Source organism: Perissodus microlepis, chromosome 16, assembly GCF_051167445.1.
Source record: "Perissodus microlepis isolate ML-2025 ecotype Zambia chromosome 16, ASM5116744v1, whole genome shotgun sequence".
Lineage (NCBI taxonomy): Eukaryota > Metazoa > Chordata > Actinopteri > Cichliformes > Cichlidae > Perissodus > Perissodus microlepis.
In genome coordinates, this window is record NC_140476.1 from 15,693,445 (window position 1) to 15,714,615 (window position 21,171).

The window sequence follows — 21,171 nt, forward strand, 5'->3', positions numbered from 1 at the left end:
CTGTTTTACACCAGGGTGGTTTCACTGTCTGGGCCGCCCCCTCAGTGTGTCACCACTAGGGGACACCATCGTAGACCTGCAGCAGCCTGGATGCAGAGATGAAAGCGAAATGCTGGATCTGGGGTTTTGGACTACACATATTGTGCATGAATGCACTGGAGGTTAATGTTTGTGGTGATGCACATGTCACACTGCAGTGAGGACACAATACCTATAAATCAGACAATTTAGCTTTTTGGTTTCTGCCGACTGTAAAACAAGCGACCGCAATTTGAGAATGTGATGTCCCGACTGTCGACGCAGTTCATGATTGAAGGGTAGCAGGGAAGTGTGAAGGCCTCAGAAAGTAAAAAGTTCCCAGGCGGTGAATAGCGAGGGCACTTGAGCCTTGCAGAATGTGGGTCCTTGAGGCTTGGACATGTGGTGGTGTTTTGTCAGAGGAAATGGGATGTATTTGCATGGACAAATTCCTCAGAGCCAGGGCCTTTCCCAGATCAGGGGGATCACAGTGTTTGAATTGGCAGAGCTCACTTGGGTCTACCAGGGCTTGGGCAACCCACGGTCACAGTACAGTGGACGTGTGTGTGTGTGCGCGCGTGTGTGTGGCCTCAGGGCTTCCTGGCCCTGCTGATTGTAGCATAGCACATCTGCACATGCACACTGCTCATCGAGACTGCCAGTTCTTTGTCAGAGGATGGAGTTCACAGATAGTGGGCCGCGCAGGCACACACATGCTATATTCTCATTCAACCGATACGGTTTTAACATCTTATACTGTACGCTGAAAAATAACAGGTATGAACGGGACCTGCACTGATGTAATTTGGTGTCATTTTGAATTATTCATTGGCAAGCCACCATTTAAAAAATGAATCACGGGATAATTTCTGTATATAAAGATTTACTATTACATGCCGTCTTTGAAAGGGACGCTATTAGCACCTAATACATAGCATTCGTGACTTCTTATTACCAGCTTCTAAACAAATAAACCCTCCCTGAGTTTGTATGCATCTTTGTATTTTCCTCTTTGTATTTGCAGAATAAATAAGTAGATATATCGTAGATCCTGCAGTATCCTTCAGAACAAATGTGAAATATTTATCCTCTGTCTGAGTTTTTCCCATTTATTTTCAAGTTTATACTATAATTTAATATGTCCCTTTGATTACATTTATCTCATACCTAACTGTTTCCCCTAGTTATTTTGCAGATTTAAAAGCAAAAAGCTGTTTTTAATGGTCAGTTTTACCACGTCACATCACAATCTGAAGTCTAATATTTGTCAGCTGGAGCATTTATGCCATTTGCCAATTGCTGCAGTTGCTAAAGAAGCTCATGCCGTTAATATGCTCTGCAAGATCTTTAGGGCTGTGGAGTTCATATCGAACAATTTACATATTGGTTTTACATCTTCACACAAAGCCACAGTTGCAGCTCTCCCATCCTCTGCCATCTCCCTCCGTCTCCCTTCATGTAAGGAGATCCTCCTGTGTGGAAGTGACAGGCTTCTCCCAGCGATATGACATATTTGGCTCTTTGTTCTCTGCCTTTTTTCATCCCAGTCGGCAGACACTGCAGTCTTTCACTGCACTTCCACATATTCTCTCTAGCAGGAGAGACACTCACCAAGTAATACTTTTGTTTGAATTCTCTCCTAATCGCAGTATTGGGGAATGTTTTGAGTCAGCAGAGGGATTTTTTTTTTTTTTTTTTGACGGGCCTCGCACATCAATAGCAAGAAGCCGGCTCTCCTAAGTCACATGGTACAACATCCTTTGATAAATGCAACACTGTGTTGTGTCACTAAAAGCCAATTACACCATGCTTTTTTATGATTGATCTGCTTTGACAGTAGTGGATGGCATTTAAATCAACAGCCCCCAAAGCCATCTCTAGGCATAAACGGTGGTGGTTATAGAGGGTGGGTAGGGTGGCGGGGGGTTACGGGTGCTTTAATCTAATTTGCTTGGTTGCTGAGTTGAGTTTCTAGATCACATGTTTTCAAAAAGAGAGCGGGCAGAGATATCCAGCAAGGCTCTGCTCACTCAGCTCAGGAAGGCTGCTCTCTCTTACAACTTTGATTGTCCCCCGTGTCGACAGCTCGATCCACAGCTTCTGAAGTACAAGGCGCACACTGGCACTCATAAAAGCATGTAGGGAGGTGTCATATTGAACGCGGGATTGCTTTTTAATCCTGAGCACATTGACTATTCTTGTCAATAGAACCCCAATACAACTGCCAGCTTGAGCTTTTTTTTTCCTACAGGATTCTTGCTGGGCTTAATTTTCAAAGTGAACGCACAGATGCCAAGGAAGGGTTTTTTTCTTCTCTTTCTACCCCCCACTCCCCGCACACCGCTCTGCCTCTCTCTGTTTGCGTCTTGGTAGTCCATGCCAAGAGCAACATGCGTGAAGCAGAAACTATCAGTGGGACGCTCCTCCACCTGTTTCTCAAGTCTGAATGACCTGGGAAATATTCCCCTCACCTGCTCGCCCTCCTTTTCAATTATTAACTTCTTATATTTCCACTCCTTTTCTCTTTTCGTTTTATTTTTATCATGAGAACTCTGAGAATAAGGGCTGTCTCCATCTGTAACTTAAAACACATGTAGCCTATTCTTCAGCTGAATCCGCTTTCAAAGAACAAATCTTCCTTTTCTAGCTCGTCTCTGTGTTTGAATAATTATTATCCACATCATTAGACAAGCTCCTTACTGTATCTAAATTAGAAGGTCTTCTTTTCAGGCCGGACATCACAGGTGTTCCCTTGGCTTCGTGTCTCAGGAGGCAGAAATCTTTGAGGATACTGACTATTAACCAATGCTCTAATCATCTAGTCAGGAGGGGATATGAAACCCGCCGGAAGAATGAATTAATACGACCCGCTAAGGAATACACGAAGAAAGCAGCGAGTGTCCATTTGCAAGGCTTAGGTACAACTGTCATAGTTTCTCTCATCGCAGCGCAGCCCCTTCATCTCCTCTTGATGGTGTCATGGAAGTGAGAGGCGTAAAAGCACAGTGACACTCCACGAGCCCGTTCCACTCGCAGCCGCTAATTCATCATGACAAATGTGCTCAGATGATCTGGCCCAGCAGCACTAATGGGGAGAGGAGAGAGCGCACTTCATTTGCACAAGACCCACTCCAATTAATCCATCCAGCTTTACTCTGGGCTAATTGGAGCAGGGCCCTCCCTGCCTGTGTGCTGGTAATATACCCGACACAGTTTAACAGCCCCTGTTCTCAAAGATCATACTTTTTGTGCGTGCGTGCGTGCATGTGTGTAGGTTTTGCCGAAGGGGCCTTTGAGGTTGTAAAATCCGTTCCCGGTATCCTAAACACAAGACCTTCTCACAAACATGTGTTCATAATGAGCAATTAACTGCTCACATTTCCATCATATCGGGCTTTACTCTGTCCTTTCTTCTATTTTTGGGTTCCAGTTTTGATCCGTTGGTTATTTTTCCAAACGTATTTACAACAAATATAAAAAGCATATTTTAATACGGCAGAATGTCTTGCATTTAGTTTGTTGCCTGATACAAAAAAAACTGATTTATTAGCAGAATAAACAAGCAGATGCATAAATAGAAATTGGGAGATAACTGTCAAAAGCTAAAAGCAACATCAGTACTAGCTTAAAAGACTCTTTTGAAGAGTGCTCACATCATATGTTTTTGGTTGTTTTGACTACAGCAGTGTGTGTGCACATATTTGTGTGTGTGTATCTATGTGTGCTATGAACGGCACATTGCTTTGGCTCAGTGCAAAACCCTTTGGCACCAGTAGGACACCCTTTGTCTAAACTTAGAAGTGCACTGCCTGTTAATTAATCCATCCTAAATTGATTTTGATCAGTCCGGCTTTTGATTGAAGCTTCTAATACACGTTTGATAGTGCAGCGTCCTCTGGGAAAAGGCAGGCGCTGATCCGGTGTTTAAGTTTCTGGCTCGCTGTCAGACGATGTCCTCACCAACCGATGCGAGTCTTGAAATGATATCGCGGAAGACGAGAGCGTATTTGCATTTTCGAAGTTTGTCTGTGTGCGGTAGAAAATCTAGAACAATTGTTGGGCTGTCAGTTTGGCTTTATCTTTAAAAAAAAACTTAAAAAGGTTTTCCTTCTTGCCATACACGGCTGCTCGGGTAATGCTGCCTCCTGTGTCTGCAGACGTATTTTTCTAAAGGTGTGTGTGGCACATCTGTGCAGCTATTGTTTATTCATGGAGTAAACCCTTTGAAATGTGTTAAGATACTTCCCACTCATTATAAAAATCCTGCCACCCATGGATTAGGACTTTGATGTCACCAATCCTGCTTCAAAGGCTTCTTTCACTGCTATTAATCACAGTTTAGCCTCTGAAGATATAGCCAGAGAAAACATTTGGACATCTTGTGCAGAAACTTTGAAATGTTCAGACTGTCTTGCATATGCTATGTTCACATCCTTTCCACTGTGTGTGGGGCTGTTGGACTGCTGTGCACACAGATGCACTCCTGAGCCCATGGATTCAGCTTAGTTTTTTTTTTCTTTATACTCTCCTGCTCTATGAACACCAACATAGTGGTGCATGCTTTATACACCTTTTTCTTGTATGTTGAATAAAAAAGAAAAGAAAATCAATCCCAGAGTGTTTACTGAAACGCCGCTGGCTCATTCCCAAATATTATTTGCTTTCTCATATTACTGCATGAAAGTCCACTGGCTTCATTCTTGTGTTCAACAGGAAATCTGGCGACGTCCAAAGCGAGGGTCACCGCCGCCTCCAGATCTCTCCCACCACAGCTCGGTTCAGGACGCACCAAGGTGAGCATTCAGCTGTAGCCCAAATCATCACGTGCAAAAAAGCCCCATAATGCTTTTTTTTACATTTTTTTTAATTTGTTGCTCACAGGCATTGCACCATAAGAAACCCAGTAAAAACCTGTGCTGTGAAGCATAGCCACATTAATTGACTACCCTGTTATGTTTGCTGTCTTGCTTGTGGTGATACAGCATCGCCATCTGGCACTCAGTGTCTACATCATAAAAGTAGTTTCTGAGACTTAGTGAATATTGTTGTTTTTGTCGCTGGCAGGCAGCGTTTTAAATTTTAAGGATGACTTTTGCAGATTCTCCTAAATCAGCTTAAATTACTGCATTGGCTTGACGGTTTTCTTTCCATGATATTTCATGTAGAATCTCTTGTTGCATCCAGCAATGCTGATTGTTCATGTTCACTCTAAGTTTGTATGAGCTGAGTCTTGGCAGCATCAGTGGCTGGAAATTTTCTTAAAAGAAAAAGCTCTTACTGCCTCTCTCTCTGAACTTTAACACTTTCATTTCTGGACCGTCTTTGTTTAAGGGGCAGAATTTCACAAGCTAATAATATCTCTAAGATCGCATTTCTTAAATGACTGAAAATATTCAGCTTATGTTGACTAACTTTAATCTGATCTTTGTGTAGGAAATACGAAGTCACATGATGCTTTTACACTCGAACCTCTCTTAAAACTGATTTTCAGATTCCTCTTGTCTTTCCATTTCTCTCTTCCTTTCCTTCCATGTTATTCGACAACATGTGCTGTACTCAAAGTCTCCCAAATACCTGTTGAAGGTAAGACCCCTGTTTGATAATAGTAAAACTTTCTGAATCCAAATGCACCACCTCTGAACCACAGGACAGATCTGAGAAAAAAAAAACCCAACATAGTTCACTGAAGTTATCATCGCATTATTGGAATCCAAAAACTAAAACTTCAAACTGCGCTTCACAGACTGACTGTGCAGCTCCAGTCATAAAACATCAATCACAAGCTGCTTTTGGAAAATGTAAATCATCCCTTTTGAACCATTTTTTCTCCACACAGCCACATTTCTGAGTTATTAATGTAAACAAATGCACTGCGATGTGTCTTTTAGATTATAAAAATGCTTCATGTGAGACGGAAACAAAGGCCAGAATAACAGTGGGAATAATAACAGTCCTACTTTATTGAGCTTCCACTAAGCACCTACTCAGATATTCTTGAAGAAGAGAGGACTTCTTAGTAATAACTCTGTGAGACTGATGTAATATGTATGCGTCTCGTTCTCAATCAGAGTTGGAGAAAAGTTGACAGAAACTGACGCTTACGAGAAGCTACCAGTGCGCTCAGATTAAAGTGACAGTTGTTAGAACAGTGGAAGTGAGTCTCCGATAGCCGTTTGCTATTCTGAAAGCAGATCATACAGAAGTACAAAGTGTCGGAGCGTCTCGTTCCTATGCAGCTCGCACAGCCTTTCACGTACCTTCCTTTCTCTGTGCAAGGATGAAATAAAGTATTAAGATATTCACTTACTATAAAATATCTATTGCATCATTAATTTTGATGAAGCCATGAACTGCGAAGGCCATTAGAAAGCTTATATTGTGTCCTCGTTAATCCGCCGTCATCAGGATGACTGTCTGCTCGGTGACGGCTAGTCTCATTACTCAGAATGCTCTGCAATTTTCCCATGCCCCACAGCAGTGCCGAATTATTCTCTAGATTGTTAGCTTTAAGTGTTTATGAGGCTGTGTTATACAGACGGCACAGTTAGTACAGCTGTGTATTCCCAACTGGCCCATTTAGAGGAAGGGGACCTGCTGTAATAATACCTTTATTTCTGCAGAGCCCGCTGAAGACGTCATGTCGCAAATGAACAGCATCTCATTTGAATCTGCTGCATTTTATGTTGCAGTGGCCTAAGTCTGGCCTGATCATCAGTGCAGCGTGCTTATTGCGACTGTTTGTGTTCAGGTGGACACCATGGAGATGATCCGCCACCCAGAAGAAACCACCAAGATGAGGAGACAGACGGTGGCCTCCTATTTCCGTGTAGGTGTTTGCATTTCTCACTAAAAATGACTGCCCTGATGACACATACTCCACCATACATCAGCAGGAAAATGAGACTGTAGTCTGCGGGCTGGTCTCATTTTGCCGTTGAGCATTTTTAAACTGTGTACTTTGTCTGTAAGAGTAACAAAGAAAAGCTTCAAATGTGAAAATAAAATGATAGCTGCTTTTCAGGTTCAGCTGAGCAGCTAATGATCTTCATAACATATGAAGCTGCAGACTAATTTGAAGCTCATACAAATTTGATTAATTTATGCTGTATCAATAACTCCAAACAGCAAGATTCAATGACGTAAAGCAGGAGCACTGATTGTCTGAAAACAACTAAAAGCCTTCCACTGATGAGTGGATTAACTTGTTATTAATATGATGTCGTAACTGATCAAACCAGCAAAGTCTGTGATATCAATGGATCCTTCAGTTATTACTGACAGTATTTAGTAATATAATATTTACATTAAATGAATTATGGGTATTCATGTGTTCTTTGTCGATTTACCTCTGATGAAAAGCATTAAAAGATGTCCTCACCTTGCTCTAGGGACTAGCTGGGGAATGTTTGCTGAAGATGGCTGGTGGACAGCAAAATTGAATTGAATGAATTTGTTCTGTGTAAATCAGTAACTGTCTGCCAACAAGTCCACTGCAGCTTTATAAAGTAGGGGTTGTACTCACTTGTGGACACAAATAGTTGCAGACACCATGGATGAGTAGTCGTTTCTGTTATATTGCCTTGTAGGACGAGTGTGAAGTTGAACGAGTTAACACAGAATTGGCAGGTACATGAACGTCTGCAGGGATGTCATGCTCATGGCCTGATGATGAAATATGCTCTGCTTTGGTCAATTGGATCCAAGTGAGAGGACCTTAGCATACTCATAGACTACGAACCTGTAACACACCTTTCATGTCATAAAATGTAAATACATCTCAGTAGATGCATCTTTAATTAGTGCTTAAAAAGAAAGCAAGTGGACTTTTTTTTGGTTTTTGAAGACGTCAATTCTAAAACAACTGATGGACAAAACCCTATATTTAATCCCAAAGCAGGTCACATACCTTGTTTTTAAGTGCTGAAGACTGCCAGGACCTGGATGAATGAGAATCTACTGGGACACTTTAATTCGTTTTGTTATTACATTGCATTTTTTTAACATTACCATAACTGATACCAACAATTCTGCAAATAGAATTACAGTGTTGCTTTTTTTTTCAAATCCCTAAATAATTCATGATGTCTTTTACTTTAGAATTGAAAACACTGTTGTGTCCTGTTGGGATAGATTTGTTTATTGATTCATACTGATTCATTCTCGTGGGTACCATCGAGCTTGTTATGAGACTGTCTGGAAAAAGTTTGAATGCTGCAGATCTGATCTGACCTTTGAACCCTGATAATATGAAATGATATAACTGCTCTCTCGTGTCTTCTCTTGCTTCTGCCCGTGGTTTATTGTTGCCTCATTGTTGTGTTTGTGCAGTACTCCCTGATGGACCTGCTGTCTAAGATGGTTGTGGGCCAGCCACACTTTGTGCGCTGCATCAAACCTAATGATGACAGGCAGGCACTGTGCTTCTGCAAGGAGCGGGTGATGGTGCAGCTGCGTTACACTGGGATCCTGGAGACGGTGAACATCCGCCGCCAAGGCTACTCCCACCGCATCCTGTTTGAAGACTTTGTCAACAGGTAAGAATGGCGTCGAGACAGGCGGCGCCTCCACTCTGCAGCACGCACGCATGCTGACACAGCCCCAGAGATGGCGTAGAACAAGTGAGCCGTGCTCTACATCACACAAAAACACGGGTTCTTTAATTAGATAGGGGTACATGTTGAGCAGAGCAAGAGGCTGACTAATTGGCAGTCATTAGTGATAGTGCAAGACTAAATCCTGCAGCTCTTTTAACAGGGTGGATACTCCAGTCTGGAAGATATGGATTAAATTCAAACAAGGAGGAACTGTGATTATAAGGGGTGATGCATTTTAATAGATTTCCTTTTGCTATTCATAAAGAGTTTGTTCTTATACTCGGTGACCTGAAAAAGCTCAAACATAGTCTCCTTGTCCCATCGGTATTACATTAGAGCACAATTAAAACAAGTCTCATCATTAACGGGGGGCTTTACGTAAGGGTGTTGTTTTGGGTTTTTAAAAATATGGGACAGGCTCCGTTTAACTGTTACTAAGCACTACACGCTTCCTCCAATTTAAAAGCATACACCTAAATTTTAAGGGGAAAAAAATCCACACATTTAGATGAGGCTGTGCGAAAATGCCAGAAAGCTTATGTTTGATCAGTGTTCCTTTGAAAAGTATTCCAGCCACCTCTAATGTGGAGACTTTAAGATTATATAAAATTTAATTAACTTAGACTTGTGGAAAGAAGAACTTTGAGATGACTGGTTAGTGTCGTTGCTTCGGGGGAAGCTTTAAAAATGTGGGCCTAATTTTGGCGAGCTGAAACTTTGAATGACCACATGGTGTTTCCCTGCATGTCCTACTTTTGCTCCCAGTATCGAAGGCCGATTACTGGAAGATCACACACAACCCCCGGCACGATGACGTCCCTGTTGTCTCCTGTGCCTGAAGTGTGCCTGTGTGAGAAGGAGAGTGTGTAAATATATTTTAACCTTGCTATTGAATCCATATCATCCTACCTGAGCCAGGCAGAAGTCATACAGACAGACCTGAATGGCTAAACTGCACCTTTAGTGAAAACTGATTTAAATTTGTGCTCCCATATCAAAGGCTCGTCTGATGTTGCAGTGCTTTGTATTTACCATCAAAGAAATAACAGGTATCAACAGGAATTAGAATGAAAGGCTGTAGACTGAGGCGGGGAGGGGAGTTCAAAGAAGTTTTTCTTCTTGTTGTTGTTCTTCTTTTTGACCACTGCCAGAACACGAAAGATGAACGAGTATTTCTGGAGCCTTGATGTCCCTGAGCAAACAGTTAGAACCACTCTGTCCTATGCTGGTATTTTATAAACAGCAGGATCAGTGGATGGATCCAGACAATGTGAGCAATAAACAGCGGCGTGGGTGATGGACACTGATAGGCCTGCGCTAATGAGGATCTTCTGTGGCCACTGAAATAGGAGACGATGATGCATTGAAAAGAGATCCAGCGCTGGTCTCTGTTAAAGAGTCATGTTTGACTCAGATTTCTGAGCAGCAGGAAGTTTTTAACTGTGGTTCTCTTAACAGTACTTCTAGTAGCAATGTGCAACAAGATGTTGATATTGATAATGTCATTTCTTGAAGGCAGTTAAGTAAGTAGGCACTACATCATCCCCAAATCTACCAAAACTAAGTTAGCTAAATTATCAATATCTTGTCAAATATTCAACATTTCAAGATTTGTATATCAGATGGCTCCAGTTTCAGACACATGCTTGATTTATTCTCTATGGTTTAGTGGTTTATATATTTTCCTAATAAGTGAAAGATTCCTGGTTCAATTCCAGGAGAACACAAAGATCCCTTTGAGCTTGCATTAGGAGGGTATGGAGGCTTATTTCACTTAAAAAATCAGAAGTTTGAAGTTTGAGGCTGTAAGTCAACATTTTTAGATACCTAACTTGAAACTTTTAGACTGCCTAACCAAAAAATAAATAAATAAGTGGCAGAACAATCTTTTATAGGAATGACATACGTTAAAAATGTGTTAAAAAAGTTGCCAAATCAAATATGTGATCCCTTGTCACTAAGAAAGCAGTTGAAAGTAGCTTTTTAAAAATTCTTTAAATCTGTTTATATTGTTCTATTATTGGCATGTCAGTGTCTCAGGAGGTAAAGCAGGTTGTCCACAAGTTCATAGTTTGATTCCGGGTCTTCTAGTTGGCACATAGTCTTCTCTGCATCCATCTGACTGCCTGCTACATGCATTTGTGTGCATGCATTTGTACTGCTTAAAGACGTCGAATAAAGCTCTGTCAGTTGTGTGTCAGTGAATCTGTGAATGCAGCTTGTAATAAAAACACCTTCAGCAATTCGTTAGCCTCTTGACACCCTGTGTTCTCATATCGGGACACTGTATTTTGGGTTTTCTGCACACTTTTTCACTTAACTCAGTGTTTTATCCAACATTGATTTTATTGTGTTATGCTTTTTGAGGACGTAAAAACTATGTAACAAAGTAACGACTTCCTGTGCAAAGATAATGCTTAGTTTTTATATTTATCAGCTCCAAATACTCCCAGATTTTTTTAAAATAATAGCAAAACACAATATCTCTGCTTGAGTAACTACATTTGTTCAAAGGTGTCCTTTTTCTCTTCATTGTCTCCTCTTCCAGATATTACTATCTTGCATTTCGGGCTCACGAGATGCCTGAAACTAGCAAAGAAAACGCTGTTGCCATACTGGAGAGGGCCAAATTAAAAGACTGGGTGCTGGGAAAGACAAAGGTGGGGTTATTTTTAAAACAAAAAGTTTAATATTGAAGTTATTTTTATTTGTAAAAGACATTAAAGTTTGTAAAGACATAAAAGAAATAGACATAATCAAGCTTTGGATGTCCTAACCAGAGCAAAATGTCCTGTCAGGTTTTTCTGAAATACTACCATGTGGAACAACTGAACCTGCTGCTGCGGGAAGTAATAGCTCGGGTGGTGGTGATGCAAGCTTACACTAAAGGCTGGCTCGGGGCCCGGCGTTATCGAAAAGAGAAGGAGAAGAGAAGCCGTGGGGCCACAATCATCCAGTCAGGTACGCTGGTTTTAATTAAACAGTAAACAGGATGAGCAATTATTCAAACTTAAGTCAAAAATATGAAAATAAAGATGAGTTTTGATATATTCTTTTATCGCTCGTGATGAAACAGGTGCAAATTTGATGTGAGGTGGTTTCTTAATGACATCTAGCCTATTATGTGCCTGTGAGTCTTCATAAAAGAGATAGTTTGATAACCACAGCTTGACCTATGAGGGTTAAGAGCAATGCTTCAGAGCAGACAATAAGACCTCAGAGAGTTCAAAGGGATCCATCCCTCTGCCACCTGGTTTAGCAGTGTTTTGAAGTGGGATCTTGTGTAGTATGCGCAGTCTATTTTGTTTCACAGAGGTAGGTCAGCAATCTCTCGCACACACACACACATACACACACTGTCTCTTTCTTTTCCCCATAGCCTGGAGGGGCTATGTTGCTCGGCAGAACCTCAAGCAAATCAAAAAAGAGCGGGAAGAGGCAGCTGTCCGCATACAATCAGGTAAAGAAATGTTTAAATTTTCAAGTTCAAATATTCAAGTGGAGACATCTGGAATTTCTCACGCGGCCCCATGTCCGGTGGAAATTCGCGCCACTGTTTTCATACATTTTCAAAAGGAAACGGGATAAAGGCCTGGAAACCTTACATCTTTGTGAAACACCTTTTTGATCTCCATGAGTGGCCTACGAAATAGTAATAATTAATTAATAATGCATACAGAAAAGCTTTTGAAAGTTTGGGCAGCATTTGGTCCCCATGTTTCAGAAGAACAGTGCATACTGAGATCCTTTTTTTCCTTTCATCTCTTTCCCAGTAAAGGCAAGAGAGGGGCTTATCCCTTCTGTTTCCTCACGACTTCCTCTCTCAAATTCCTGGCCTATTACACAGCTCTCACATACCAGAAACAAGATGCCTTTTTATACTGTCAACCTTTTCATCTGAAATGTAAATTAATTCTTACTCAGTGTGCCTTGACGAAGATCAAAGTGGGCACATTAACCTTCCCAGCCCCCCTCCCCCTCCTCGGAGGCTCTCACTGGAGGACAAGGGAGGGTGCCAAAAGGGGCAGGAGAGAGGAGGGCAGGAGGGAGGAGATCTGGCATTGTTTCCCCTGGCTCTCCTAAGGGCTGCCCTCATCTGGCACATGGAGCATCTCAGTCGCCTGCACACCTTGTGTAAATGTCCTCCATTAAACCCTTGTAAATAAAGCTGCAGAATGGGTAAACATGGTTTTGGTGTTGGGAAAGCCTCTCTGTCGCCGCTGTCTTTCTTTTTAGAGAAGCGTGTTTGTGTGTGGCCGCCGGGGTTCGGGAAGGAGATGGAAGGCGGGGTGGGGGGAGAACCTGAACCTGACATAAGTGGGGCCTCAGCCCCCCGGCGGAGCACTCCAGCACATTCACTTTGTGTGTTCTCTGCAGCTTATAGCCTTTGAGGTGGGCTGCATTTGCATTCTGAAAATAAACAGATGCCTTTCAAATGTATGAGCCTGGTGGCTTCTCAGATCTCAGCGGGGCCTGGGGGACATGCTCACCATCGATCAGATTAGACCATGCAAAATAGAACCATTGCTCAACAATGTACTTGAGCCTTCTTTTCCTGTGCATATAATTTTACCAGAAAAACACAAAGCCCGTCGACGGAGTAAGTCAGCAGGCTCCGTTTACCATCCATCTGAGCTCAGTGTGTCTCAATAATCGCACAAAGTTTCCTCACTGCAGCGCCACAGACCATATATGCATGCTAAACACATCTCACTTCCTCGCGGGCGAATCCAGAGTTTCTTAATACAAAACTGTTTGGTGCTCCTGATTAATATATAATAAATACACTTTGTGTGTAATTGTGTGAGCATGCAACATGTATATGAGGACAGGGGTGAGGCATTTGACCATTTGACAGCGTGTCTGGCATTCATATCCTGTGCAGCTTACAGGGGCCATCGGGTGCGTCGGGACTGTAGACCCCAGGAGCACAGATGTCACCCCGAGGCTGGAGAAAAGACCACCAAAGAGGAGCATTTAGGGTGAGCTTTGACATTTGTTGTCCTTCAGCATCTGTTCTCATTGGTCTCATTTTTCCTGTACTTTGATTTCTTTTGTAATTTCATTTGCTCCTCATTGCACAGACAATAGTCCACCAGTAGCCATGGCTGACTGAGCAAGAGGCCTCCCATGCTTGCCATTCATCTTCAGCCTTTGCTGGATGAGCTGCTTTTGCCTCATAATGAACTGCTGTTTCACCCAAAGGAGAAAGCTCCTCCCTGTGCACCACCTCTTTCAGTTTTATAAACGTAATAAATAACTTTCCACCAAGATAGCACACTTGTCTGACCACAAGCGGGGCTGGGTGCTGCACTGGTGTCCAGATGTACGAGCTTGTGTTTATTCAGCATATGGGCAGGCCAGACATTAAGAAAGTATTTGCTAAGCGGGGGAGCAGCCACTGAATGAATAGCGGCACACGAGGTGTCGATGGCAGCTTTTACCTTTTTTTTCTCATTAAAAAGTCTCTAAGCATCCTAAAAATTGTTTTAAGTATCCCCGAATGATTTCAGACCTTTGACATTAGCTCTTAGAAAGAAAGCCGTAAAATTAGAGATGCATTGCATATCTTGTTTAAATCTTCTGCGACATTTTGGTCAAGGTTGCGCATTTCTCTCCCGACTCCAAAACTCCAAAATACTAGATTTACACATCTGAAAATGTTATGCTCGTTGTATACTCAAACCGAGCAGAGCCTCATCTGGGGATTTTTCTCTCCATGTTTACAATCATATTCCTTGGTGGGAAAAAACTTCAAACCTCCACTTAACAATTCTGTTTAATCAGTGTTGGAATCTCTCCATATATATTTATTTTGACATGATCTGGCCCATTTTCCTGCGGTAAGAGATGTGTTCTCACCTACATGCTGTTCTTTTCCCTTTTGATACCCCTCCTGTCTGCCATGCATGAATTCTGTGTTTGCATCCAAACAGCAGAGCCTCCGGTTGCATTGCCAGTTCCAAACTGGATGAGATTTTTGTTTTTCTAGACCCGAAGCATGACTGCCACTGGCTCGTGGCATTGTGCGTGCAGATGTTGTCTCGTTGGTGTTTGCTTTTTAAATAATGCAACATGAGCGAACGGGCGCAGAAACACATCGGCGCTTTTTTGCTCCGCAAATTGCATAATCATAAAGTGGAGATGTTTTAGGAGCAAAAAAGACAAATACAAATCATCCTCAGCTCTGGATTTCTTTGTAATAAGCTGATGCAATATGCGTTATTTTGCAGTGATCATTTTCGTGTTAATTTTTAGTTAAAAGTGCGTCTTAATTTCACAGGTACAGCCCGGACAACAAAGAGGCAGACGGAGATTACACCCATAAAGAAGATGTAAGTAGCAGAATATCAATGAGCATTTTCCTTATGCCTTACTAGCTGTGTATGTAAAAAATAAAATAAAATAAAACAATGCTGCTCCTCTACAAAGCAGCTTTAACCCAGATTATTCTTTGGGAATTTTTTGAGTCCTTGAGACAAAAGAGTTCTCTTGCTCCAACCTCCATCTCAGCGGAGAAGAAGACAGGGTGGTACAGGAACGAGAGAATCAAAAGGCTGGAAATTCACGGCTGAGAATAAATGCTCGCTCTTCCCTGAGGTGATTTGTCTTTGCGCTCTTCTTTCTACAGATGTTAGACCCCTTTTTTAGTAAAGACCTGAGGTTCTTTGGTAGCACTTTGATATCCTGCTCGGATTCAATATGTGAAATAGAAGAGCCACTCCGTGACTTGGAGCACATCACAGTCTTTGAAGTCTGATCCAATTTTTGCTGCTCACCATTTGATGTTGAAAGGATGAAATGAGGAAAATGTACAGTTTTTGCCAGTAACTCTGCTGAGCATATGTAAGATTAAAAAAGCAAAATCCTTTGGAGGATGTACTTAGAAATGTTAAGCAGATTAATACTTTCCTATAGCTCTTTTATTCAAAGATAAAATTAAATATGAGAGGAAGTCTGTATGTGCTGTTTTTCACCCTCTCACAATTAAGTCAGTGTGGTGCTGTTTGCTAGGAGGTAGGGCTAGTAAAGGGGGGGATATGCAATTGCATTAGCATTTGATTAACATTGCAAAGCACATTAATGGGTTTGAGTTATATGAGTGCCAAATTGTAAATTGTAAATAAATGAATACAACATCTACATGACTAAATTGAAAAAAACAAAACAAAAAAAAAAAAAAACGCATTACAGGGCATGCTTTAACTTGTATATATTCATTCAGTGCTTTCATTGACATTGCTCTTCTGGGTGTGTTTACGCCTCCTCTTTCAAGTTTGGCCCTGACAGCCAAGACAGACAAGTGAAAGACATCAAGAGAGACAAAGGCAGAGCAGAAGACAGTGTAACGAAGCCGTGCAGGGAGACGGCAAGGCTGCGAGACATGCAGTGTAAACAAGGTAAGCCCGAGCACAGAGCTGGCGGGTGCAGGTAATTACACAAAGAGACAGCAGAAATCCCACTTTAATGGATAAAGTGCCATTTTTAATACGAGACCCCTTTCAACCTTTCATCCCAGCCAATCCCCTGCTGCCATTCTTTGTTGACAGCAAAAAAGAGCGGCATTATGGGTGATCATTTCTGTGGTATTTTAATAACTCAGGTCAGCTCATCATAAACGTCTCAAGGCAAGTGGAGGGGGGGGGGGTTTCGAAGTGGCACGAGCACTTCAAAGCTTTCGTTCTCCCGCATGGCGGGCCCTTCACTAAGGATCTCATCAGTGACTCTAATAGACCTGCACAGTAACGGTGACACGAAAATACACAAACCCTGATTTGTTGAACATATGTTTGGTTTGCTTTTTGCCCCAGGCGACGAATTACATTAATTCCTGCTGCCTGGAAGGCTGAGTGGGTGGCTGTGCAGGGGGCCTCTGATTACGGCCGTCACCCAGCCCACCGCTAGGGTAGCCTTGGTAATGGGGCCCGGCCCTTCATTAATGTTATTAAAGGGGTATGAGGTAAGAGACCGAGGTGGAATAGTGTTTAGCGTTGCGGCTGAGAGATTATGGGGATTAGACATGATAATGTAACACAGACAGGGCTCTCCAGCAGGCCCGGGATTAGTGTCAGCACGCCACAGCAGGTCTGGGTTAGATAGCGGCTAATTCGGTAATGCTGCATACAGGTGACCCCCGCTCCCAGGCATCACTGCCGCTGAAGGGAGGCAGTGTTTGATGAATTTATAATGTCAAAGTGATTATTGAGAGGAAACATGGCGGTGAATGTGAGGGTATTTTGCCTAAACTGGCGCTTTGCTTTGTTTTTTTCCTCCAGTCGGTCCACATGTAAGTTTAAAATAATAGCTGAATGATTTTCTGTTTTTTTGTTTTTCTTTACAGTTTAAAGCCCAAGAATTTGTTCAAATGTAAAACAATGAATTCATAACATCATTGCATCAATAATAAAGCATACACACAGTAAGGCTTCGTGGGTATACCTGTAAAGATGGCTTGTGTCAAATTGCTTTCTTTCCTAGATTAAGTAGTTTGAAGAACATTTTTGGGCGGTGCGAGGTGAAAGGAGAATAAAGCCGCTACAAGCAAATAAGCAATGCAAAGAGATTAAAAAGAAATGCAGAAGAAATGCTTCTGCAATTGTTTAAGCATCCTTTGATTGCTATGCATAAAATGTCCATCCTTAAGAAATTAAAATGCAAAAGTAATGTTTCTGGAAATGTTCCTCTTTATTTGTAAATAATAAAAAAAGCAGGTCGCTCATGTGCACTGAAGAAAAATTACATTTGATTTTGGATCACTGTGAAACATTGTACAAAAGACTTTGGTCAGAAGAGACTTTTAGGGTTCATGTTGCTGGTAACAAGGGGATTTTTGCAGTGATCTTGCAACCGCTGAGATTTATCCTGAGGGTACTTAGAGGTGGGATATGGGGTCTAAATGAAGGTTAGTCTTTTAGTCTCTTTTCCTGCAGCGCGTCAAACTCTAATGCTTTTTTTAAGTAGGTAAGTTGTACGTTTTTTAGATCTGACAGTTCAATTATGTTGAAATTTTCAACAGAAAAAATAGCCTGGACTAATTCCTTAGATATTATATGTGGAGAGATTTTCAGTTATTCATCATTGCCTCTTTTCCTGCTTCATTTATGTTCCTGCTTGTGGCTCTGACGTCTTTCAGGAAACCCCATTTGAATATGTTGAGGGAGGCCACAGTGGCTCATGCACCCAGGGCACACTTTGATCCCTGCAGATCTGAGGGTCTTTTTTTTTTTCATCCCAAGGTTGAGCGAGTCATGGAAGCCTTGCCCTGCCAGATGTTTGGAGACCAGACTTCTTCCTGTGTCTCATCCTGCCGTCGCCTCTGGTGATCGCATTGGTTCTCTCGGGCTAGAGTTCGCCCTGGAGTGTTTCAGGACACCAGTAGAGGGGGAAAAAAAAAACAGAAAATTAACCGTGGTAATCGAATTACTCCACCCCTCCAGACACCCGCGCGCTCTCTACACGCTGCTCCCATTAAAGCCAAAACACCAGGGCGTGACCTGGAACCTCTCAATGTGTTTGACGGACGTTGGGTCTTTCCTGCATGATTTTAAAAAGCCTGGTGTTCAACTGAGAGATCTGTTTCACTGTGTATCCGACACCAGGCTAAGCGACTGTTCTCCCTCTTTAGGCAGATACCCACAGTGCTGTATTTTATGATGGGGAGAGAGCATTAAAACACTTTGTACTCCAGGCGCTTGCAGTTGTCTTCAACACCAACCTTTGATTTTTCTTTTTTTCTCTCTCTCGCTCTCTCAGCGGAAAAAGTTACACATACGCAGTGTTGTCTTGTAAGCTACACGTTCAAGGCGATGTCACCTTCCGTCACCTGTCTCCTGAGCACTAAATATTAATGCAACATGTTTGGAAATGAGTCACAGAGATGTGTGCAGAAAGAAAGCCTTTGCTAGCAAGCAGCAGATATGATCAGAGCGCTGCTTATGCTCCTCAGCGTGGTAAACAGGATGGTGCTGAGGATCAGTCAGAGCTGACTTTATGGTTTATGAAAGCTGAGCTCCTTATGTTAACAGGCTTTTTGAAGATTATAGTTGTGGTAAACATACATGTCAAGAGAGAGACAGTGATAAAGTGGGGCTACGACACAGCCCAATTACCTCTGTGCCTCAGAAGATGGTTAACCTGCTGGCTTGAAAGGATGAAACAAGAAGAAGAAAAACAGGAAAATAGTTAAAGTAATGTCTTAATGGTTACAGTTGCATCCCCTCTGCACAGAACACGGTACAGTCAATAAGAATTGATTTGGGTTGTTGCTCCGAGCTGTTTCTGTGCTTTATAGCTGCAGCTGGGAGCGCTTGTTGGAAATGTGGGCGCAGTTTTTCCCCACACTGAGGTCATCCCACACTCACAAGAACATCTCACTTTCCTCTCCGCCTGCTCCTTCCCTCAGCTCTTAAACGTCTTCCCGCATGTCCTCCCACAAGGTTTGCAGCCACCAGGTGCTGCTGCACAACCCCCCCCCCCCCCCCCCTCCCCCCATACACCAACACCATCACCACCAAAGCAGCATCACGGTATCAACATGCATCTGCCAGACAAATGATCCACCCTCTCCATGTTCTCTAGACAAATACTCTCCCTCCCTCTCGCTGTCTCTCAGCCTTTTGATTTATCTGTCTGTCTCCACATATCGCCGCGTCTCCACCGGATGCCTTCAGTTTTAGGCAAATTACAGGCTCGATGTAGCGGCAGCAGAGATTTGGAAGGGATAGGAAAGACTCAACTTAACGGAAGGAGTTGCCTCTCTGTCTGACGCTACCTACGTAATCCTCTTAATGTCAGTGGGAGTAGTTAACAGGATGTACTTCCAAACTACTCATCATCACAATTCCAACAGAATAATCTCCTCAGACATTAAAATCAAGGTGGAAAACGATGCTCAGAGTTCTCTGTGATTTCTCACATGTCGATTGAGTCACTTGGTGTACTTTAGCAAACTTTTCCAAGCACAAAATGTTATTAGGTTGTTATTGTACTAATTTTATTTAGCAAAATGTGCTGGTATTCCACTGATCAAGAGAGAAAAGGCTCAGTGCCCTTCATTTCCATATTTAATCTGTTTTTGGCTTTTCTTGTCATTCATCTCTCCCTCATCGTTCTTTATTCTTTTTTACTTGTCCTTCTTGGTCAGGGTTATAGATTACATGTATTAAGCTTGTGACAAATGACCGACTCCCAAAATCAGATTTCTCCTCCTAGCAAGCATTTTTTTCAGGAGTCAAAGTTCCAAAAGCTGATGTCAGTGGAAATGATTGATTTCAGTGTGAAAAATTGCTTGTAAGTAACAACATCCTCTGCTTGCACTAGTGAAAACAGATGAGGATCTGCCCCCTTTTTCTGCATTATCTGCAAGGCTTGATCAGTTCGGCTTCTAATTTAAAGCACATGACTGGCTATTAAAGGAATGAGAGAAAGTTCTGGAAATGCTCTTCCACTTTGCATATCTGGTTTGGGTCTTTGTTTGCAAGTTAAGAATAATATCTGTTACTGTTTGCGTGCGTGTGTGTGCACGTTTGTGTGCATGCTGTCTGGGCTAATGTGTGCGTGTATGTGTGTGAAGAGGCGGTTGTGAGGTAAAGAGAGGGGTCTGGATTGCACATGCCTCATTTAGACATCAAAGGCCTCTGCTGATGATTTTTCCTTATAATCCATGCCTTTTGGTGCCTCTGCTCTCTCCATCTGAATAAACAAAACCCGAGCGGTTCTCTGTGGTCTGGGAGAAGTCAGGTGATTGCAGCACGTGACTTTGGAAGTAAATCGATACATCTCTAATTTATTCCACTAAAAATCCCTTTTAGCAGCTCTTTTATGTTGTTTCTGAAGAGCGTTCTGATTTTCAAGGGATTTCAAAGTGGTATTTAGAGATGTAATACGTCTCATCTGCTAGTCTTTGAAAATAAAAGAAGTACCTATCTCCAAAAAAAAAAAAAGAATTCTTTTTATCTCAAGAAGCAAACATGTACAATATGTAAGTCTTTCACCAAGAAGAGCAAACACTGCTTGGCTTTCTTTTGATAGGGAGAAATCAATATTGCATGAAACTTACTGCCTCTGTATTCCCAGTTGGCTATTATTCCTCCCCACCCCAAACAGCAAACGTTACCCACGATCATTTAGCAAACCCTTGGTGTGAGCCCGCTGCCTGACCCCTTCCCAGCTCTGCCCGCCCGTGTCCAAGCTGTGCTCCCATGCCAGAAGCCAGTTTGGCAGGCTCCCTGCCTGTAATGTATCTGCAGGAGCAGCATTCCTCTGGGGCTGGCCTGGATCAAATGACAATGATTTCCCAAATGGAGGCACAGAGATGGGAGGCCTGACCCATCCTCTGATCTGCTACACGCTCTGATCGCTGCAGGTCAGGATGGATAAATTGTGAGGCTAAACCTCCTGTGAGATCTGCAGGGTTAGATACAGCACCTGAGAGATAAGAACTGCATCCGTAGAAACAGACACATTAATATCTCATCAATGTCAGTAGGAAAAAAAATGTCTTAGTAGAAACTGATAAAATAATAAAGCTGCTGAGAGATTTTGCAACATTTTCCATTAA

General features: G+C 42.3%; 1 protein-coding gene across 1 annotated transcript in view; it reads left to right on the forward strand.

The window, feature by feature from the left end:
• myo3b (myosin IIIB) overlaps positions 1-21,171 on the forward strand; it is a 70,558-nt gene that overhangs the window by 35,982 nt on the left and 13,405 nt on the right. The window contains exons 25-34 of the mRNA XM_084908885.1: positions 4,732-4,811; positions 5,581-5,601; positions 6,767-6,844; positions 8,347-8,552; positions 11,161-11,272; positions 11,411-11,573; positions 11,992-12,072; positions 13,498-13,594; positions 14,896-14,947; positions 15,889-16,012. Of these exons, the coding sequence (XP_084765011.1) occupies positions 4,732-4,811; positions 5,581-5,601; positions 6,767-6,844; positions 8,347-8,552; positions 11,161-11,272; positions 11,411-11,573; positions 11,992-12,072; positions 13,498-13,594; positions 14,896-14,947; positions 15,889-16,012 (1,014 nt within the window). The remainder of the gene's footprint in view (positions 1-4,731; positions 4,812-5,580; positions 5,602-6,766; positions 6,845-8,346; positions 8,553-11,160; positions 11,273-11,410; positions 11,574-11,991; positions 12,073-13,497; positions 13,595-14,895; positions 14,948-15,888; positions 16,013-21,171) is intronic.